General features: G+C 36.9%; 2 protein-coding genes across 2 annotated transcripts; both read left to right on the forward strand.

Moving 5' to 3' along the window:
• The first annotated feature begins 5,412 nt into the window (after positions 1-5,412).
• LOC111331830 (melatonin receptor type 1A-like) lies at positions 5,413-6,813 on the forward strand. The gene has a single exon (XM_022937021.2). It carries the CDS (start codon positions 5,725-5,727, stop codon positions 6,766-6,768), a length of 1,044 nt encoding a protein of 347 aa, XP_022792756.2. The 5' UTR covers positions 5,413-5,724; the 3' UTR covers positions 6,769-6,813.
• Positions 6,814-7,981: 1,168 nt separating this feature from the next.
• Positions 7,982-23,598, forward strand: LOC111331829 (eukaryotic translation initiation factor 4 gamma 2). Its single transcript, XM_022937020.2, has 27 exons — positions 7,982-8,121; positions 8,278-8,507; positions 9,290-9,392; positions 9,811-9,924; positions 10,670-10,736; positions 11,343-11,435; positions 11,842-11,900; positions 12,248-12,358; positions 12,942-13,052; positions 13,649-13,720; positions 15,196-15,449; positions 16,376-16,494; positions 16,714-16,763; positions 17,277-17,375; positions 17,537-17,635; positions 17,871-17,950; positions 18,428-18,554; positions 19,271-19,369; positions 19,920-20,021; positions 20,131-20,188; positions 20,300-20,346; positions 20,719-20,817; positions 20,927-20,985; positions 21,064-21,217; positions 21,541-21,595; positions 22,164-22,285; positions 22,360-23,598. The coding sequence occupies exons 4-27, from the start codon at positions 9,850-9,852 to the stop codon at positions 22,423-22,425; spliced, it is 2,277 nt and encodes a 758-aa protein (XP_022792755.2). The 5' UTR covers positions 7,982-8,121; positions 8,278-8,507; positions 9,290-9,392; positions 9,811-9,849; the 3' UTR covers positions 22,426-23,598.
• Positions 23,599-23,680: the final 82 nt, after the last annotated feature.

The following is a 23,680-nucleotide window of genomic DNA, read 5'->3' on the forward strand; positions in this document are numbered from 1 at the left end:
TAATCTACAAATATGGCCATCGTAAGTGTCAGCTTAATATTAAAAGGGAGCTAAAAATTTAATAAAATTTTATACTTAATTTAACGTTTTTAATAAAACAATTATTCCACTCGCTCTTGTTGGATATGAGATGATTATAGCCAACTCATATCCAACGCGGGCATGTGGAATAATTGTTAAATATTACTAGGCGTTGGTACTATTTAATGTGCGTTTAACTTGTAATTTCTACGGTTTTCTGTTTACAGGATCTTCGTTGTCGTACTACGAATACGAAGACTGGGTCTTAGGTCTTAGGTCTTAGGTCTTCGTTTTCAAGGGTCTTCGCTTTCGTAACACCCGTTGTCTCGTGTGCAAATCTTAAGTATATGAAATATCAAATTTCAAGTTTTCGGGCTTTTTTTGCGTTTTGTTTGCACTTTGATCATTAAAATATCCCCAACCAAAGAGGTAGCAAACCCCACAAGTATCCACAGAGTTAGAAATGTTGGCAAACTTGTTTCACTCTTCTATCCCTCTTCAAAATTATCACAAAAAGGTGTCGATCATCCAGTTAAGAACCCATGAAAGTATACTGAAAACATAATTAAAGGGCTCATAAAGCCAGCTCATTCCTGCAATGGTAATATAAAATTTTCATTGTACTTGTTTTTGCTGGTAACCACAACCAAAGGAGGAAAAAATTTGTTATTCATAATATTGTAATGTGATACTGGTATTTTTTTATGAATGAGCATTATGATAACGTGAGTGGATTGTATTTAAATAACAAACTAGGGGGTAATGAGGGGAGTTCGTGGGCATGCTCGTTGAGGAAAATTTTAAATTTCAGCAAGTCAGGAATTCTATTTAGGGAGTAATGGAATAGGAAATTTGGCCTTAATTTTTATGCCATTCTAAGTACACGTTAGTGATTTTTAAAGGGTGACCTCCCATTCAGAGCCTCTTTTTTGGCTGACCTTCGGATGCTTTGAGGCCCAATTATTTTTGCATGCCCTCGCCCACAAAACTCCCAGGAGCATCCCCCTGCTTCTTAAAAAATGGATAGTGTCTTGAGATAAGAAAAGTAGGGTGGAATATTGTGTGGTTATTTTAGTGTTGTCACATTCACAGAAAAAAAATTGAAGTGAACTCAAGATAACTTTATTTCAAATGAGATAAAAACATAAACAGCCAAATAATTAACCCTTTAACTCCCATGAGTGACTAAGACAAAATTTCTCCCAACAGTCTCAATAGTCTCAAGCAGACAAGTGACAAGGATAAAGAAAAAAAAATCAATTGAAGGAGCAGATGATCTAATACTAAATTCTCCATGATACTAAAATCACAAGAAATGAATGGCAGACAGTAAGGACAATTACTAGTGAGATCTGGGAGTGAAAGGGTGAATGTTAATTGAAACTGAGTATCATTATAATCTGAGATACAAGTTGATGATGATGATGTATCCTGTCTTGATGCCAGTGCACCTCATGCTGGATGGAATGAGGGTAGTAAAACTAATTATTAAAATTTAGAATGAAATCAAATCTTGAAAGATTCTAATAAAGAAAATGAAGATCTTTGATTGTTTGTTTTCTGTCATGCTAAGACTTTCGGTCAATTCGCCACCACAAAACTCGCCACTACTCAAAGTTGCATCGCCACTGGTGGCGAAGCAACACATTACTTCTGAGTCCCTTTCCCTTTTCACAATATACTACTATACCTTAAACACCTTACGGCTTTCATTTGATTTAAGTTTCACACGAGAGGCTATACATAATGATTAAGTCAAGTCGTCATCGTTTACCAGTGCACAATGAACGCAAATCCCAGACGTTTTGATGGCGACGGGAAAACCAGCGAAATGACTTTCTGAACTTGTTTGCGAGAACGCCAACGCGAACACTGGAAGTCGAAATAAATTTGTGTCCATACTATTCCATACTATATCGTTCTTGCTAAATCACTCCAGTATAATTCCCAGTACTCTTAATGGATCGCTTAGGTCCCGATATTTTCTGGACGTTATGAATGAAAGGACAACTTACCCATTTGTAAAGATTAAGGGAAAATGTCTTCTAAGCAGAAGAATATTTGGCTATCTAGAAAGCGAGATCTAAGCTTAGACTGAATTTCTCTTACATATGCCAAAATCACTTTCAAGGTGGGCATGATTCCTATGAAGCGTTAAGCCCGTTATGAACACTTCTGATCCTGAGGCAAAAATGTCCCCGCAAAAATCTGTAGGCCTCAAGAAGTTATGTCAGAAACCGGTATAAACCACTCATTAGATACTAATTTATTACTAAATTTATCATCACCATTATCTTCATTTGCCTTATTTTAACAATTCAAAGATTCATTTACAACGTTAACAGCCAGAAGGCGAGGAGACCCAGGAAGCCATCGGGCTTAATACGCGAGAGCCACCTCCCTTACATTAATAAATCAAGTAAAGAAAAAGTGCTTCGAATTAATGTGTGGCTTGGCGAATTCAGTGGTTATTTTAAGTAAAAACTCTTGGATTTTTGTCTTAAAGCTAGGAAAGTTTGACGAACTAGTGACTGAAATTGAAATAGAGAGAGAGTTCCAAATTTTAGGACCTTAGTAGAGAATTGTAAATTGCTTGAGATTTGTACGGCACAAATGCGTTCCGCGATAATTACTGGCTGCTCTCGTACCATAGTTGTGAATTTGGACATTTTCACAAAAAGATTGAGAAGTAATGGGGGCAATAAGTTATTTTTTTAATTAAACATAAATTTGGCGATTTCAAACGTATTGACTTGGAAAATATCTAAAAATTCCAAGTTTGAAAAATAAAGGAACGGAATGGGCTCGATAGTCGTTCGTGTTAAGATGCAGAGTGCAGACTGTAATTTTCTTTTTTTTTGTATTTTTTCATTTTTTTTTTTTTACTTTTTTTAAACTCTGATTTTCACCTTTTCTTTACTATTTTGGTAACGTTGGAACAGTGTCCAGTTTTTGGACACCACATGATGTAGTTTTACGATGTTATTTCGAGCTCAGGTTACCTAACAACAATTTGGACGAAATCCCAAGGTTCAAAGTTATCGAGCACGTGGTGAGATTGAGATCGACGAGGGAATGTATTTGAATTTTCCCTTGTGATGAAATGAATTTTAGTTATGTCCTATACTTTTGTTAACTCTTTATTTCTGTATTGAAAATGAAAACCGGTGACTCTGAACTAGAGGTAAGAAATGGGCTGCGTGGACAAAGCAAATAATTACCAGGATCTTCACAACACGACCCAAAGAACTTTACAGTAAATAAAGTGCTGCAAGCAAAAATCTGCTTTTACTCGGAAATAAGATCGTACCCATACACTTGCACGCCATTTTTCTGATAGGACATTGCCATAAAGATGAAACATTGATTCATATATTTCGTGGAAGCTCCTCTAAATAAGACTTTTCATCAAAAATAAATGATAAGTAAATGTATATATAAATGATAATGGGTGTACCGTATCGAAGGGTCAATTAGTAAGTAACAAAAATTCCTCCGTCTGCACAGTCTGCATGGTCTGCAGTCTGCGGTCTGCGTTTTAACATGACTGCTCAATAGTCTGAGTTAGTGATAGTTTGCACAGCTCGCCTTTGCAAATAATAAATTCTACTTAAGTTAGATACTTAGGTGGACGACGACGCGGAGTTACAATCGACGATATAAGGATAAATTAAGGCGTAGTACTAAGTGAGTTTGGTTGCAGAGGATAGGAAACAGCGAGACCTAATTATAATACCTCTTGATTTAGCGATTTGTATACATACATAGCTGATATGGTGTTTCCAGGTAAGATGATCGTCACTATAGACAGGGGTTTAGCTCCAAAGGAGAGAGAAATGCTGGAGTTAAATTTCTTCTGTCTGGGTTTAAAAATGACGTAGCCGTTAGTTTTCTTTATCATATATTAACTGAAAGTTTATTACATTTAAGCCTGAACATGAATATTTTGGAGTTCAACATTAAGTACGGATTCTAAGCAATTTGTATTTGAGTGAGAATAAAAGAGAAGGGTGTCATCAGCGGAAAGCAGAGGGTCTGTTAATTCAGAGGCATTAGGAAGATCATTTATGTATAGAATAAACAATAGTGGGCCTAAAATCGAACCTTGAGGGACACCACACTTGATGGTTTGCATTGGAGAGCAAGCTTGATTGAACTGGACAAATTGCTGGTGGCAAAAAAAGTAGCTTTAACTACTGCAGAGCCACATCATGGATCCCATAGTGCTCCAATTTGGCAGACAAGATTTGATGGTCAAGAGTTTCGAATGCTTTGGAAAGATCTAGGAAAACACCCACCGTTGTTTTGTGTTGGTCGATTGCAGAACCAGTTTTTTTTTTTACCAAATGAATTAGCGCGTGCGATGTAGAGTGATTTTTCCGAAATCCAATCTGACAGCGATAAATTATATCGTGCTTTTCGGCAAATTCTAATAAGCGATTGAATATGACTTTTTCGAGAAATTTGAAAAAATTAGACAACAAAGAAATAGGCTTGTAGTTTACAAAAAAAGCTAGGATATTTAAGTTTGCTTAACGAGAAATACGCGTCCTCTTTTAATCTTGCATGCTGAATAGAGATGATGAGGTTGCACGACCACCTCACTGACTAACCTCGTTCCCAGTGTCTCTCATCTCTCCCCCCCCCCCCCCACCCTTGTTTTCTCGCTCCAGGGGGCTGGAAGATGAGAGACTCTGGGAACGAGGTCGCTCACTGACAAGGCTAACGCTGTTGTATCCTTACCAGTCTTCACGAGGTGATCGTCCCCTTTTCCAAGCTGCACAGTGCATTTGGAACTATGAGATTTACGGATACATTAGGTCTGTGCTCCCTGTTTTCCCCGCTGGCGCCTGATGAGATCGACCAATTTATGAAGGAAAGTTTATGCTAACTCCAGCGGGACGTAAAGATGGATTCATCAATTATTTCTGCACAGTGGCTTGGAATCGAGGCTTTTTCGGCCTTATTTCTTGCCACAATGTTATTGATTACTTTTCTTGCTCTAACACTTTTTGATAAAATCACAATTGTTTCGAAAACCTTTTCTTATGGTTTACTTTTCGTGATATTTGCCTCCTGTTAAGTTACATCGCTATGAATTATGCAAAGCTATTTGACCTTGAGGCTGTACATGTAAACAGGCGTTGTTAATGACCTTGTTTTAACAATTTGTCTGCCAAAAAGATGATGAATTTCGCAATTTGATTTTAGATTCACAACTCACAGCTTGTCCTTTAATCGTTTTTAACCCAACAGTTTCTTTAACCTTGCAAAAATTTCGCAAAGCATCAAAATGTTTTTGTTTTAAATTCGTCTTTCTTTACACTGCACCAATGGCACTCCGTCATGCAAATAAACATAAATTGCAGACAATTTACAATCCACTTGAAACTTTGTGAGCTGTGAATGTTTTTGTTAAAAAGTCGAACACCACTTCATTTATCACTTTGTTTAAGCTGTCGTGAAGACATTGATCACAGTTGATCAGATAACTCTGTTTTCTTTCAAAACTTTTTCCAAGTTCTTCAACATCAGCTTCAAGATCTTAAATTCACTGCACTTGTACATTCGCTGCCCTATCAAAGGCGACCTGCAGCGCAAAGAATTGGATGTCTTCACCAGAAAGGGAACTGAAAGCAGTTCTGTAAACAAATTTGCAAAACTACTGAGGTAATCAACGACCTGTAATTGTTTAGATACGCAATGTTTTCGGCGGTGGCTGTAGCATTTAGCAGCTTGGTTCTTGCAGTCATAATGGTTGTTGGTGTAGCTGGAAATCTTGTCATTGTTTGGATAGTCAAAAGTTCTTCAAGACTGAAAGCCAAAAGCCATATTTTGATAGCTAATCTCGCCGTCGCAGACACACTACAGAGCTGCAACATATTCTTTATGCTCGTTACCGCTATAAATGGAGGGCATTGGATGTTTGGCGAAACTATTTGTCAAATGACAGCTTTCTTGACGGTGGAGTTTGTGCTCGCATCTATGCTCAGCATAACAACCATTAGCATCAATCGATATTTTAAAGTTATGCATGAAAAAAAATACGACAAGATATTCACTGCTAAGTCTGTATGGATCATAATAGCGTTCATCTGGACACTGCCTTTGATGTACGCTGTACCCCCTTTGATGGGCTGGTCAAGTTACGCTTTCGATCCTGGAAAATGCTTTTGTTTGTTTCGATTTCGCACGAACAGCTCGTACGCATTTTTCTTAGCTGGCACAATGACAACTCCAGCTTTAGTAATTATCTGTTACGCTTATTTCCGTGTTTTTCAAGCGGTGAAACTGCACAGAAACAGAGTGTGCAGTTTACAATTACATGAAGAACGTCATAAACTAGGAGCGGATGAATACAAGATAACTTCTGCTGTTGTAGTGGTGGTTTTATCGTATATAGTTTGCTTTGTCCCTGCCACTGCAGTTAATTTTATCGAAATTTTTAACTCCGATTATGAAATTCCTTTGTGGCTTGACTTCTCGTCTTTTGTATTAATTTTCGTAAGTCATGCAAACAACCCTCTCATTTATGGCTTCATGAGTAGGCAGTACAGAGTGTCTTTTCAGGAATTACTACAGAGGGGGTCTCAACCAAAGAGAACCCGGAAGAAAAAGGATAAAAGCGGAGATCAGGGAGATCTGCAATTACAAAAACACGTTCCAACCCTAATAGCGGCATCTCAAGCTTTGAGAAAACAAAATGATAATACTGTAAGTTGCACAAAGAAGTGTTCGACTTCGTAAAATTAAGCTTCTAGCATTAAATAATACTGAAGGATTTGTTTAAAAGTATGACTGCTTTGCCAGACTTTGACCACTGTTATCTCGGTTTTCACGTAACGTCATAAGCATCTCCAAATTTGGACGTCCGCCAAGTGCACAAGGTGTGAAGGGAGGGGAGGAAGTGATTCATAATTTCTTACGGGAAAACTGTTTGCCATGAACTCGGGCTGGGAGCTGGCAGAGATAGGAAAAACTAAAGGCGAATTTTTTTATTTTTTTATTTTGCCCATCTCCCCACTTATTCAGATGATGAAGTTGGGCTACGGGACTCATCGCTTTCTTGTTGCGTCGCATGTACAAGTACTTTGATTCAAAACGGCATTTAAAGCCACTTAACAAAGGAAATGGATTTGATTTCGAGAAATTTTTCAAGATCCAAAAAGTTGAGGCAAGTAATAGCCAGTTCTCAGTCTACCCCGTTTAATAGCTGCGACCCCAACCTTACATACATACAGACATACATAGTTTATTTGGTAACGCAGGTTGCAGAATACGCAAGACTGAAGTCCTGATGTGGACCTGCCTATCTACTATCTATCTAAGTTAAATAATAATTAATAGTAATAATACAAATATAAAAATATAAAACTATGAACTACAATAATTATTTAAGATAAGATTAACAAAGAAATTCCTCACTCCTATTCCTTATCATGGAAGATTCCTTATTATAGCTTATGGAATTATTAAGTCCTTGCTAGATGTAAGTCTTTTTTTAAAACATTCTAAGCTAGATAGAAGACTTTTTTTTATCGAATCAGGAAGTGAATTCCATGCAATGGTTTCCATGCAATGATTCCAGCACTTCCCTTTGTTTGCTGAGCACGGAAGCTATTTTTCTTCGTGAATTTTGGAGGTTTGTCCCCATTTCAGTTTGCCCCCATTTCAGTTTGCCCATATTACGACAAGTTTGCTCCATCAGAGTTATCAAGTTCGTCCGCGCTCTCTTTACAAGTTATGTCCTCGCGGCAAAATTCAAGTGGCAAAGAAATTACATTTCCCTTTGGAAATTTATCACTCCAGGAATCTTTGGAAACTTCTCCTCAATTAATCTATCTCCATCACATTTTGGATTTAAATTGTATCATCAGATCAGCCGGACTTAGTCACCCATTCCGGCCGTTTGAATATTGTGTTCTTGTTCTTGTTAATCAGTGTCCTGTGCCGTAAGCGAACTGCCTCATGGTTATTTGTGCCCGTACAGCAAGCTGGGAACGCTTTAGAGTGAAAATCGCGAAGAATATTAGGATATCATTGAGAATAAAGCGGCTGAGAGAAATCATCGATAATTTCCCTCTTTTTCTTTTTTCTACGGTAAGATTTGGGCAAAATTTGCCTTATGGACTAAGTTGAACAATTTGTACATGTAATGAGTATCTAGAGAAGTAGATGTGCTGGAAAAAAGCATTCGTGAATTGGATATGATGGCGTGATCCTCGCCTTTGTTTAGAAATATTTCTTCTTTTGCAGGTTTTCCTTCAACGACGCGTTTGAGTAGACAAGTGAAAAGTTACAAAAGTGGACGGACGCGGGGCAAAATCTTCAGATTTCTCCGGAGTCAGGGAGGTTGTACCCGCATCGCTGCCGTTACAAGAGCAAAACCAAGTTCATTCGCAGCAAACTACTCAACGATGGGTCCCTCCACAGATAAACCGGCTTCAATATCGTGACGATGAAGCGGTTTTTCGACGGGTCCGAGGGTAATAGTATCGTTTTTGCTTCTTTTTGTATTTGTTAGGTTTTTGTTTGATGATTTGGTGACTTTTTAGGTTAAGAATATGTGATCTGTGCCTAAATGTGGAAACCATTTTTATTGAAGCTTTCCGATGGCCTGAAAACTCTAATTTGCAACTTCAACTGTCAAATTAGCTTTCTTCCGCAGGAACCTATCGAGTTCCCTTTCTAAAATTTTGTAAAAAAAATCCGACTTTACGAACGGATGCACATAACTTTTCTCTCTTGTAAAAATGATTTTTCATTACTTTATGTGCGTGTAGGCATACGTCAGTTTTTGTTGTTGTAAGATGATTGGGGTGTCGTTGAATTTAATTAAGAGGCCAGAATTTTATTTTGTAGCTCTAGTGTTTTTATCAGAATAATTTTGATCTTGATGATACCTTTGGGGGAAAAATAGTTTTCTCTTGAGAACCCAAGTGTCTCTCGGGAAGAACATCCTCTTTTTTTTCTCTGTCGCTCAGAGATTCTATACAGGTGGAACTTTGAAGAAAAGTATTCTTCCAGCCTCAGTGTTACCATTTATTTATTATCCTATTTAGTACACATAGAACTCATTTCCTCTTGGAAGGAACTCTAATTCAATTGCTGATATTTAGTTTTCTTGCATCAGTATTCTATCCTAATTTAAATTTTTTGTCTTTGATATCAAAGCATTTGAAGATCTTAATGTAATAGAACAACTAGTGCATGTGGGTCCAAGGCTCAACCTTCTTCATTTGAGATTTTCTTTCTCTTGTTTCCACAGGATCCTTAATAAACTAACTCCGGATAAATTTGACAAACTATGTAATGAACTGCTTGGAGTGGGTATTGAGACCAAGTACATTCTGAAAGGCGTGATTCTGTTGGTAAGTGTATTTAACATGATTCAACATATAAAGGCAGATTGTTTAGCTCTAATATTAGCCCTGAATGCATGAGGCCAATAAATTGTATATCACATGCACTCACAATCCCTATAAGATTCACATTTTCTTTTTTAAAATCTAAAACTAGTAGATTATTTTCTTCTCAAAGTTTCCTCTTTGTATTCATTAGTTGTACATACATTACTTTCTCTGTATGGAGCTTGTATAGAGCTTCCTTAGAATTGTGGTAGATTAGTTATTGTGGATGGATGGTTCAAATGTTATTTCTCATTTATTCTTCCAGTCCTGTTTATCTAGACTTATTCAAGACTCATGCTTTTATGATTCTTGATAGCTTATATTGTATTTTTTTTCATGAATTGCATTGATTTCCAGACTGTATTTTGCTAATGTTTAGGTTTTTGAAAAAGCTCTCGATGAACCAAAGTACAGTTCTATGTACGCCCAGCTGTGTCTGCGGCTTAGTGAAGAGGCACCAAACTTTGATGATCCTGGAAAAACTGGAAACTCGGTAAGTACAACTTAGCAATGACAAACAAATTTTTGTTGTTGTTTTTATTAGAGGATTTTTCCCTCAGATCTTTTCTAGAAAATAAACCTTGCACTATTGCCATGGCTTAAATATTGGTTTTACCACCAGTAATTGCAGGAAATCTTCTAAAGAGAAGTCTGTTGTTTTTAGCAGTTAAGACATACTTGTAAATTAAATTGTCAACTATAAATTGTGTTCTAGAAGATGTTATTGCCCAGGACTAATGCAAGTCCATATCATTGGCTTCCCATTAAAAATTTGAACATCCTAGCCTTAAATTGGAAAGAAGCTAATTGTTCCCTTCATTTAAATGGTAAATTGTAGTGGAAGATTACTAGCTTCATGCATTATATTGTCATGAATTGAGTCACCTGTCTTACATTATGTGTAGGTCTGAATTATATTTGCTTGAAAGAATTATTATCTACCCACCTTCCAAGTTTAAATCTTAAAAGAGCTCTTTTTAAGCCATCAATTCCTCAGATCTGATTGTCAATTCTCTCCTCTAGCTGTTACACATTTTGTTGTAAATAAGTGGTAAGAATTTGATGTAAGATCAAGATAACAACTTCAACCTGTTTAGTTTGAGTATTCTCATAGCCTGTTTTCTGGAAAATCTTTGGATGTTATTGGGAGAAGTTGCATGTTAATCATTTGTGGAAGTTAATGGTTAAATGAGTTGTTGGTATATTTAGTGATTATTCATGTCTATTATGTTCTTCAGACATTCCGACGTTTGCTTCTCAAACAGTGTGAGGATGAATTCAACAATAGAACCAAAGCTAGTCAAGGTAATCTAATAATACCCTGTGATGGTGATATTTTAAAATTTGACATGAAGGAAATGCACTTTTAATGTATTTGTATTATTTTACAATGGCTTTTGAAAGCAGTTCAGCTGTTAGAACCTTGAAAGTGCTTTTAACTAGGTTGGTTGCTGTACATCTGAAGCTTATTTCTTCAAAGATAGATTAATGAGAGACTGAATTGTTTTTTCAATTTTGTGGTATCAATCAGTCCATCCTTTTTTTTTCCCCATTTCTATCGTTCCGCTTACTTGTATAAAAGTTTTGCCATTTTTTTCTTCATGGAGTGTGAATAAATACTTCAAAATGGGACACCATACAAGCAAACTTTTGATATCATTGCCTGATGAAGACTAGCATTATAGAGGTTTAAATGTCACGAGCAATACATTTGATAGCCTGACTCTACATAGTGAGACAAACAATGAAACATTCATTTATCTACAAAACCATGATGAACAACAACATTTATATAACAATCAGGATGCTGTAAGCTGATATCAGTGGGTTCCTTTTTTTCTGTAGTTGGCAAAGCACTAAGCTTATGATTGAAAATATTAATATTGCATCTTAATTCCTGTTGTATGGTAGCTTTTGATAAAAAAGATGGTCCACTTACACCGGAAGAGGAGGAACAGCGGTCGACTACCAAACGTAAAGTGTTGGGAAACATACGTTTCATTGGTAGGTGCAAGAGGAGAGCTTTTCTGACAAGTGTCTCAGAAATGGCTAGCAGTTCATATAGTAAAATAAACTTACTGGTATCTTGTACAGCACCCAACCTTGTTTTACTTAAGGAGGTGATGACAAAAGTAGATGAAATGTTCAATACAAAGTTCAAGTTAAAAAGTTTGTCCTTCAAAGTTTCTCTTTTCTTAACTGGTGTTTAAAACCTTTTTTCTTGCGCATACCATATACATGTACATCTATTGAAGTATTTATTAAGAAGAATTTACAGAATTGGTAGTGTCACTGTATCCACAAGTAATAATTATTTGTAAGCAAGGCCAAAGATGCATGTTGTATATTAAGAAATTTATAAAAGATAACAATTATTTGTTAACAATCAGCTGATTCTTTTTGAAATTAGGTGAACTCTACAAGTATGACATGTTGCATGAAGCCATTGTACACAGATGCATCAAGCAGGTAAAGAATATTTTAGTGAAAAGACTGCATTATTTCAAGACAGTGAATCATGTTTGTGGAAACACCTTAATAAATTTTTGCCAGCTATAGTTAAAAATGAGCTATATAAAGGAATCTATATGTTTGAATGGTGGGGAACCTCTAAAATGTCTCTCTTTAAATTCGCCCTGGAATCACATAGAAAGGTTATGAGAATTTATAAGAGAAAAGATCACCAACTAAAGAAGCTCTTGATTGTTAAACATTCTGCTTTTTGCACCTTAAATAGTGTACAGAGTACAGTATGGAGAATATGCCTGCTGTTGCTAGGGTGTAAAAGGTAAACTTATTTATGGTTCTTTCCTCAGCTGTTGGACAAGAAGAAACGTGCTTCAGTGGCAGACTTGTCGGAGTCCATGGAGTGTCTCTGTTACTTGATGAGAACTGTGGGACCTAGACTGGATATTCCCAAAGCTAAGGTACAAATCAGCTTGGAACTATTCCATGCTACTGGTATTGTCCAGATATCATTTAGAGGGGAAAAAAAAAAACAGCTGAAAACTTAAAAAACAAAAATAGATTCAATGTAGTATCAATTGTTTTACTTGGATTTTTATTTCTGTCTTAATGCCACCTCTATGGTTGAATTTCCAAATCTGTTAAGTGTTACCACACTTGGTTGTTTTGCATTATAATGGTCCATTCTCTCTATATGCGAGCTTAAGGATTGACATTTGCTCAAAGTAGATCCTTGGAGTCACTGCTAGTAACTTTAGTGCGACTTTCTTTGTCACTGCTTTTGCTGGTGAACTAAGGCTCTTCATATGCAAGATTTAAAAGCCGGTTCTTCTCGGTGAGGACCACACTTTCATTCATCTCCTGACTATCTCTTAGAATTGAGTGTCTTATTCAAATAATATCCACTGTTGATAATTTCTTGAAAGAAGGAAAATATAGACTGATCACCCTGGCCAGGACATCTTGTCGACCCTGTAGGAATTGCACTCATCTGTGAGTCATTTTAGTTTATTTTATTTTGTAATTTTAAGCGTTTTCTTTTAGCCTTTGATGGATCAGTACTTTGAGCGCATCCAGCAGCTTTTAGGCCGCAGTGACTTTCCATCTCGCATCAGGTTCATGATTGAAGATGTCATAAGCCTACGCAATGCCAAGGTAAAAACTTTCATGACTGTAGTAGCCTGCCTCTATGACTCAGCTTGATAGTATTATAACTGCATGATGTGTTGCTAGTGTAATCAAAGCATTACAGTTAGTAGAATTTCTTATTTGCCTTCCAACTCCCAAAAGTGATTAACCTGTAACTTCTCCCCACAATATTCATACATTATTTGGCAAACAGAAAACTCAAATACAGTACAATGAATATATGAACTTCATATATTCATTGTATCTGATTTATCATCACGGGTTTATTACGAATCAACTTCCTGCTCCCAGTTGGCTTGTTAGCTCAATTTGTGGAGCACTGCACTAGTATCGCAGAGGTCAGTGGTTCGAATCCCGTACAGGCCTGATATTTTTAGGTCTGATTTTTGCTATTGCATAAATAGCGCTCTCTACTGCGAGGATTGTGCATCATACGTAGAAAACTCAAACTTCTCAGTTACAAATTGTTATCTTGATCTAACAACAGCTTCTGGCACCTAATTTGTAAGAAAATATGTAGCAGGAAGAAAGTATAATTGACAATCAGATCTTGAGAATTAAAGGTTTAATGCAGTTTATTTGTTATTACTTGTGTTTGGTAGTGGACTCCACGCAAGGCTGTACTCGAGACAGGGCCTAAGATGATTCAGCAGATTCGCCAAGAGGCCTGGCAGGTAACTTGATGCATTTCTTTTATAGCTATACTTGTATGTTGTGGGAATGTGCTTGTAATTTCTTTGATTTTCAGGGCTCGAAATTGCGACTCACTTGTTGCCAATGCGACTAAAGATTGAGCTCTGGCGACTAACTTTTCAGAACTGGTCGCCAGCTGGCAACTCGCGTTTTGTCCGATAACTAAAGAAAACCACAACACAACTTTTGCTATTGAATCTTTATACTAGGAAATCAATCAGGCATGATAGCTAGTATACAACTCACCTTTCTGTCCCCAGTAAAATGATTTCTGAATATTACAAGATAATAAAAAAAATTGAATGTATTTTGACTCATCAATACCGCGTTCACGGCGCGCCACACTGTATCAGCGGCTTCTCCCGAAACTGTGATAGCAGGTGCCCTTCAACACCATGTGCTGTTCATTTACCATGAAAATGGTGGCAGATACAAATCAGTTGAAGGAATTACTGTAGCTTTAACTAGCTAAAGTTTTTAACAGGTGGGAATCTAGCAATGAGAGGCGGGTATTTGGGCCGAAGGCCAGTGCCTTTGGCATTCATTCTTTCGCATACATGAGTTACAAATTATACCGCTGGTCATTGAGCCTGCAAATTGGACGATGCAATTGTCCCACTAACTGGAGTGTTAATAACCCTTTCAGTTCAGGTAAGACAGCAATGAAGATGTAAACAAATGAAATAAATAAATAATAATCTTCTGAAAGCATTTATAAACAATTTGGAGAAAGAAGTAGTGCTTTACAGCTGAAAATATCACGTTCACAGTTAGGTAATTTTCGTGGGTTCCAGCTAATATCTACATCCCTGTAAGTGTTAATCATGTTGTTTCCAATTGTTTTCGCTCTTTAGTTGTGACTTTTCTTGCATGCAAAGTAAGGTGTAAGATCGTGTTTTTGTGTAAGTTAAAGATAAAATAAGTTGGCTACCAAAATTTACGATCTGGCGACCAAAATTTTTCTGTTAGTCGCCAGCTGGCTCCCGAACGGAAAAGTTAATTTCGAGCCCTGATTATTCAGAGTGATTTTGTATTCGAGTTCTCTAATTTAACTTTCCAGATTACTGATACTTTGAAAATTTGGGTCTGAGTACTTGTTGGCAGTTAGGGTGTGGAAATTTCATACATTCTATGAGGAAGAGGAGCACAGAACAGTTTTAAAAATTTGAAAACACTCCTAGACATTTTTTTTTTTTTATGGTGCATCAAGACTATGGAACAATCTTCCTATTATGCTGAAGTGCAGCTTCCCATGTAGCTCCCTTTTCAACAAAATTAGAAAACAAATTAAGTCTGTTACAATAAAACGTCTTTGTTTTTAAGATAGTGAGCTGTTAAAATTTTTTTGGGGGCCACAAATAGGTTATTGCAAGCCACCTTCAATAAAGGAGCTTTATTGCTTTCATGATCATTATTTTTATGTTATTAGTAACCTAAAACTCTGCTCTCTCTCTAGAATCAGGGTGGTAGACCTGGTTTCCCAGTTCCAGCTCATGGCCATGTGCCTCGTAACATCCCACCACATGCTCCTGGTAACTGGATGAATCATGGAATGGGCAGAGGAGCTGGGAAGGGATCAGAGTACCAACAGATGAGCCGAGGAATGAATGATGTGTTTGTCACAGACAATGGATTTCGTCCCTCTGGTCCGCGCTTTGATGAATTTGGTTCTGGTGGAGTACTCCCAGACAGGTCTGGGTTTGGTATAAGGTAAAGTCATAACTTTTTTCACCCTCAAACTCCCACGAGTGACTAATACAGGACTTCTCCTTACAATATCAAAAGAATATGAAGCAAACAAGTCATAAGAATAAAGAAAATTAACAATTTGGGGGATTATTAGTTGATCCAGTACAAATTCTCTGACTTATCATTGCAAGAATTGTTAGGCAGATAGTAAGGAGAAGGACTAATATGATCCTTGGAGTGAAAGGGTGGAGGTTATGGTTCCTGTTTTTCAAATTACAAGTCATCTTTTACAATGTGTTTACTTTTAGATAAGATAAGATAAGGTAAGACCTTTATTTAAACATGATAATAATTAAAGCTAACAGCTTGAGGGGTCATGTATTTAGTTTATACATTATTAAATAAGAAGACTAGCTAAATAAGTAAAAGGCTAACATTAACATCTTAATCAAAAGTAGAGAAAGTCATCATTTTTATGGTGGACAGCTGAAGCTGAAGCAATATTAAATTTAAAATCTCTAAGTTTCTAAATTTTATTAATTTTTTTTTTTTAATTTTCTAAATCTCTAGATTTTAAATCTCTTTAAAATCTCTAACTTTTGAGGCAGATTGCTGTTTAGGACACCTGATCTCAGTTTGGAAGGGGCCTCAGTGAGAGTTTATTTATTGTACTTAATCCAGACAAAATGAGCCATTTATTTATTTACATAAATCAATGTTTGGAATTTTTGCATGGTTTTTGAAGTTTTAAAATAGTCTTCTAACTGTATTTGATTCACAATGTGCAATAATGTCATGACATAAGATATGGACTCACAAGATTGATATATCAGTGAGTAGGTACTGTTAGTATTTTGATACTTACCACTATATGTACCAAATTATCAGAATTATTCAGAAAGAAGAAGCTTTGGAAGTTACTTATAAGGTTTTTATTTCATTTACAGATATCATGATGATGATTATGACCAGTTTGCACCGCGGGACCCATGGGCTGATTTGTCGTCAACCAAACAACCAACCATGTTATCCAATTCAGCAGCAAACAACTCAAAACCAACAGGAGGTATTGAACTCAGTTACAAGTCTCGGAATTGTAATGTCTCCTAATGGTGGTTCCAAAACCTCTGCACACAGACTTGGAGGCACCAAGTTTGATCTTACCAGGACTGCAACCCAACAAGCAATACCATTCACTGTAGAAATGATTAACTGCCTTAGGTATTTTTTCTAAGAGGTATGAAAGACTGAAGAATGAACTGAATGAAATACTCTTTGTTGACAGGTGGATGGAGGCCAGCATCAAGGCAAAATCACATGAGTTCAGATGGAGAGGTAAGTTACCCAGAGTTCTGATGCAGGTGCATTTTTGTTGGTAAAAATTCAGTCATGATTAACACTTCCACTAAAATTGTGGGAGAAAAAAAAAAAAAATGAAGACAGGCACTGCTAGTAAACAATAGATGTAAAAGCCAGACCTGGAAAATAGAGCTTGGGAATAGCACTTTGGGTTTTCAAAGCTATATGATTTATAATAACATGTTTAAATTTCAGGCCTCAGTTAATCAAAGGGTAGATAATGCTATCCACAAAATAAATCTTTATCCAGTGGATAGCATTGTACATTTTGTTTGCACCCTACCACTGGATGGTAACAACAGGTAAGTGTTGCCAAAACATACTTACATATTGGATAGGGATTTATCCAGTGGATATAGTGTTCACCCTTTGAATAACCAGGGCTGGTTGAAAGGCATTATCTGCCCTTTGATCAACTGAGGTCAACAGTAGAGTGATCTTTTGTCACTTTTCCACATTTCAATTATCTTAATTATCTGTGTTTTCCAGATAAGTCTGCGGCCAGCAAGAGATTCAATTGCTGCATCTCAGAGGCCTGGTGTACATGTAGCTGGCAGATCTCAAACCCCACCAGCTCAAAAGCAACTGGTGAGTATCAACAATTATTAAGAATGAATCAGTAAATGTTTTTCATGACTCAACACTTAAGAAGAGTGAGATTAAACTTGTTGATTACAGTAAATAGCAAAGGGAATGGGTGGCAGGGCCATGAAAAGAATTGAATAGTCAATTTGTATCAATTATTACAGGATCCCTTAAACAGAACTGCTGCTCCGCCCATAATAGAGAAGGCAAAGAAGCAAAACAAACCACAAACTCCTTCTACAGCTGATCTCCACAAGCAAATTGTGAGTGGCCTGCCCTCCTTTCTTATTCAGATAACCAGTTATGAATTATATCTGGCATATTTTTCTTGCAACATTCTCACAAAATAATGGAACACATTTCTGCGGAAGTGAAGAATGTCTCTTTTACTCTATAAACAGCTTTTGAAAGAAGGAAATGCACATAAATTTTGAACTTTCAAAATTCTGTAATCATGTTCTTTTTTAAAGAGTAAGAAACATAATGGTACCTTCACAGGAGAACATTGTTGCTGACTTTTTGGTGTCCAAGGATGTAGAAACTGCAACAAAAGCTATCAAGGATATCAAAGGACGGAGGTATGCATTTGGATACAATTTTTTGTTAGAAATAAGAGTTTATTTTTAGTAAATAAAAGTGAGTTTTGATAAAAGAGTGTTTAACTAGTAAGGACTTAAAGCTAATATTGAAAATAATTTTAGCATTGTAGGTTATGTTTGTATCGTAAATAGTGTTGGTGTTGCAAGTAATGTTATTATTGTAAATTACTCTTTAAATTAACAAAAAAAATCAATTTTAAAAGAGTGTTTTTTGCTTTCTTTACCTCCTGAAGGAACTTGGTAATTATTTAAACAGTATATTAAGAAGTTTTTGGTTACTTTTGAGTTTATCTTTTTTTTTTTAATGCTTTAAATCTCCAATTATTCTTTTCTCTCTTTTAGCTGGGTACATTCTTATCTCATGAAAACTTCATACATATATTTGTTCTCAAATAAATTGTTTGTGAGTGCTTGAAAAATGTTAAATCCAGTCAATGTTTTTATTTGTAAACTTAGGTATTTCACAAGCCTCATCAGTCAACTGTTGGCCAAAAGTCTCAAGGCAGAAGATCAGGAATGTTTTAGTCGGCTATTTTTTTTCTTGCACAAGTCACAGCTATTAACAGCAGACGTGTTTATCAAGGTAAGCTTTACATTCATTTACGTGTTCTGCTTCTTATCTAAGCGACTTAACCCTGTAACCCCTAAGAGTGACTAGTATCTAATTTCTCCTTACAATATCACCCCAAATCACACATTAAGGTCATGAGAATAGAGGAAATGATCACCTACTAAAGAAGCTCTTGATTGTTCAACAAATTCTCCTTGTCAGTACCTTTAGTTAGGAAATGCATATCAGAACAGTTTGGAGAATAATGCATACTGATGTTAGAGTGTAATGGGTCAAAAGTAATGAAAGTTAAATGGTTGTCTAGTGAGCCACTCACATAATCTTAGTACAACTTACTTCCTAATTCAACTAGATGTACAAACTTGCTAGACTCGCCCGTGCAAGGTTTGAAACTAACAGGGCAAGTCTTATGATCTGAAATGATTTTGAAACTTTGGAAGACTATGCAAGCCAAGGAGCCTACAAGTTATGAATGCTGAAAACCTTGGCTAAACTTTTTTTCAAGATCAGGCACTTTCATGCGAACCAGACACAAAAGCATGGATATTGTGGAATCTTTATGGTCAACAGATCAATCTATTTCCTGTCAAACATTTCTTGAGAAAGTGAAAAATTGGATTTATGTAGTCAGATACGAGTTGTGTACTTTGTAGCTTAGTATTACATCAGATACTTCCTTGTATAATTTTTGTAAGACTATTTCAAAATAACCCTTTCCCATTGCACAGGGAGTTTCAGGTGCACTGGAACAGCACCAAGACGTGGAAGAAGAAGACATTAAAATCAAAAAGCACATGGCATGGCTCATGGCTAAAGCTGTAACACAGGTAACAGTAAATTTGTCTATGGTGAAAAGGTTGACTCAAGTTATTTATGAAGCAAGTTGAGATGGCCAAATATTTTAATGTATGACAATATAATGCACTTGTAGATTGAAAACCCTATACCCCCCTCCTCCCCACCCCCCATCCCCTCTCATCCCCCCTTCCTCTTATCCAAATCCCACATCAGGTTGAGGATGAGGGATCTGACAGAAGGCTTGTTCAAATGAAATGAAACCTCCAGCCCCTTGGGATGATATTTAGATTAAGTAGTTTGGACCATGCTTCCACTAACAGTATTCTTTCCGTGTAGAAGTCAATTATTCTACAGCTTTGGAGGGTCAACTCTTGATAAACTTCAGTAACATTCTTTTTCAACCAAAACATTTTCCCTTGGGTTGGGAACATACTGAATATGTTAAAGTCGACCACTCTAACACCCTCTGGGTGACAGATTGCTGATCTGACTGGTTAACTGACGTGGTGATAGACTGTTAAAAGCCCCTCTAGAACAGTGCATAAAACATTTTTAAAACTTCCACTTGATTTCCAACAGGGAATTTTGAATTTAATTGAGGTGAGCTCCCTGACAGAAAATGGGAATTTCCACCCAACCCTCCTGCTGTGTCTAAAGGAACTGGAGGCCTTGGAAGGAAAGGTTTGTTTTAACCATCCTCTCCTTTTTTTGGTCAATTTCTGTTGGCTTTTCTCTTTGCATGTTCCTTCTGCTTTCTTATTTCTAATTAAATATTTAATTGTTTCTTTAGGACTGGCTAGTGAAAGAATTCACCAACAGCAAACTAGATCTGTTGCCTTCTTTACCAGGTTTGTCAACAGAAGACTAATTTTAGTATCTTTTTATCAGTGGTCCAAAAGGAACATCTGAAAATTTTAGCTGTTTAACCTTACCTTTTTGGACTTTTTCTTTGTTTACAGAGGATGACAGGACAAGTGAGAAGTTCATGTCCATCCTGGAAAAACAGGTTTGCAAAATAAGAGTAATGGTAAGCAGCTATGCTGCTGTGATGAGTAGTCAATCATCAAGTGACTTTACAGACAGACTCCAGCCGATCGAAAGCATGGCTAGGATCTCTGTGTTACTTGGGATAAATCACTTTACACGAACCCTGCCTTTCTTCCTCGTATTAAGTAGATTATGCCTAGTTGTGGTTAGTGAACATGCGTGTTTCATTCAGTGTGATTGATTGGCATTCAGTTCGTTTAAATTTTGTCAACTTCCGTTTTATCTTTCATTTCGACAACACCCAACAAACCTCCATCCTATACCCTGAAGGCTGGTTATCTAATTGAGGTCTGATCCAAACAAATCATTTATGACTCTACTTTCTCCACAGAGTCTGGTTTTTCTGTTCCCTCTTCTTCATATCCAAGCTGATCTTTATTACAAAATCGAAGAAGATCCCACTGTCACTGCTATCTACAAATGGGTCAAGGTATGCACTCTAAAGAGAAGCCCACATACAAATTCTCATTTGTGACATAAGAAATTTTTTCTTAGATGGTAGAGAGAATCTACTTTCTAATCTGGGATTTTCCTCATAGGATAATGTGGAGTCCTCATGGCACACCAATCCGGAATTTATTAATGTGCTTGCCACTGGGTAAGTTTGATTTTTTTTTTTAGACTTAGTGAAAGTAGGCATCGTTATTTCTTACGAGAGTTGGTAATCTCTTGCTAGCTTGTTAAAGTACGCTACTAAGGACAGTACCCTAAGTGAGAGCGTGGACCCCACGCAGGCCCCAGAAAAGGACCTGATGGAGAAAGAGAAGGCAGCCATGAAGAAATTACTACCACTAGTGGAGAAATTTGTTCACGAGAAAAGCCACTTGCAAGTGAGTTTGTAACACTTTGTCAAATCTCTTCCAAACTTTTCAATGATTCTCTCCCTCTTCCCAGAATCCACCTCTCAACCAAGATCATAGTTGGGAAATATTTCTTTTTGTTGTTGTTGTTCTATCCTGGATTCCTTTATATTCACATGAGAGTTTTCCTAGAACCATAACCAGATGCAAGTGTAAACCTATCCACAAACATAGAAAATTTAATTTTGTACTGACTTGTATTAGTGAGTCTGCTGCACATATATTTATAAACCAATTTTTAGGGGTAACTATTATCTTTTCGTTAAGTCTCCTCCTCTCTTTTGTTCGTCTAGGTCAGCGTATTGTATGCACTGCAAGTATTTTGTCACACCCACAATTTTCCCAAAGGTATAGTAAGTAATGAAATTTTCAACGGTGGAGTGTCTCTTTTGTACGTCTTGCAACCCTTTTAGGACTTTGTTTGACGCATTAGGGAAAATTTTGGACAATTCTAGTCAAACCAAAGCCAAGTTAGTTACGACTACCTGTAAGAGTAGATGTAAATCTTTCAGGGAGACTTTGAAAACTCTAGGTTTGTTGGTTTAAAGTTAATATCTGATTGGTGGAGAAGGAAGCGAGAATTTTTAACAAAATCACACAACTTGATGGAGCAAAACCAAAGCAACTCTAATATCCTAATTTCGAAGATTTAATATGATTGGACCGGAGGTGAATGTGTCGGTATTGCGTAGGATTTTAGTGATTGGTTCATTAAAATCGGAAATCGGGCACAGTGTGAGTGGCTCTCAACGTTCGACCCTGTTTGGCAATTTTCGATCCAGTGAAAATTTCATAGCCCGAGATGTGTTCGAAAGATATAAGGAGAACATGAAGAAAGTTCTTGGTTGGAAATTCTTTGGAAGTAGTATCGGTAATTTATGTGTTTGAAATGCATGTGTTGTTTCTTGCTTTGTAGGTATGTTGCTGCGCATGTTTGTGTTGCTGTACGATACGGAAGTTGTGGAGGAGGATGCGTTTTTGAGGTGGAAAGAAGATGTGAGTGAGAAGCATCCCGGCAAAGGAAAAGCTCTCTTTCAGGTTAGGACCAGCGCTTTTAGTTATTAGCTGCGTAGCGTTTGACTGATTCTGACAGAAATGTATTTACATCTCAGGTTAACTCGTGGCTGACTTGGTTGGAAACCGCTGACGAAGAAGGAACGGACTCAGAACCCGAGTAACCAGGCGGCGTCCATTTTTTGGTGGAAACCCAAGAGTTGCAGAGAAGCGTGGTCGGAGTGAATCTCTTCCTAAAATAAGACGCTAACAAGAAAAATTGAAGCATAAAAAAAGAGGAAAAAATTGAAAGAATTGCCTGAAGATTGCAATGAATCGAACTTTAAACTCATCAATTTGTGTTCGTAACTGAGGTCATTTTCTGTTTAGCATGTAATTGTCTTGTAAACGCGCATTTTTGCTCTGGTTTTGTTTAGTCTGGCCTCTTAATTTTTACCACGCGGTCTAAAATATTTTGTACAAATGTATCGCTAAAAACGCTCTGTACTTTAGTAAATTCTGAAAAGCGTGAAAGAAGAAACTCTAATGCGAATAGTTGAGGTAATATTTCCCTGGAGATCAAAAGCTTAAATTTGTCCGCCAAATGTAATCAGTGTCATATTATGTTACGCACATCAATCAGCAACAACTAGACTAGTGGTAACTGTAATTATTTTTTTCGGTATAATTTGAGCAGGTGTTAATTTTTTTTTTTTGCTTGTTTGTTTGTTTGTTTTTTCTTAGAAATAGAAATCTTAGATAGCTTCAATCCCTTTGTATTTTGTACACACTGAGAACCGACAAGATACTTGCAGAGTGTTTTACTGGATATATCCTTTAGAGGCATGAGCCGTTAAGGGATATTACCTCTCAACAAGAGGTTACTTTCTCTTGAATTTGAGGAATTCTTTTCCTTCAATGACCTTGTCTCTCCTTTGTTTTAGTTGATTAACAAACAGAAAGGAAATCCTTTGAAAATACATGGCTCTTAAAACACGCCTCTAAGCCTACGGACAAGCCCCCATTATCAGCGCAGCAGCACTCGCGGTTTACGGGAAAATTTGACACTAGTCCGAGAGAGATTTGCTGTTTGGGATCTGGCACTAATGATTACCAGTGCTAGATCCCGTGCAGACCGACAGCGGGCGAGTGTTTGCACAAGGCCTGATGCTTTCCCGCAGACGAAGATCGGTCGTGCCGAAGCGCTGAAAATTAGGGCCATATTGCAAGCGACACCCGCTAGTCAACAGCCACTCAACTTAACCTGGCTCAACTGCCTGATTTTAGTAGTTAGGGATTCCTACCGGCCATTAATTGTAATGAGTGAGGAAATAAAATACTGTCTAGTGTAACCGTTTGACACTTCGTCATAGCCATTTAAAATTTACCCTTCATCCTTGATTCTCAGAATTGTTACATGATTTACAGAGCAATTAATAC

Source organism: Stylophora pistillata, chromosome 10, assembly GCF_964205215.1.
Source record: "Stylophora pistillata chromosome 10, jaStyPist1.2, whole genome shotgun sequence".
Taxonomy (NCBI): Eukaryota; Metazoa; Cnidaria; class Anthozoa; order Scleractinia; family Pocilloporidae; genus Stylophora; species Stylophora pistillata.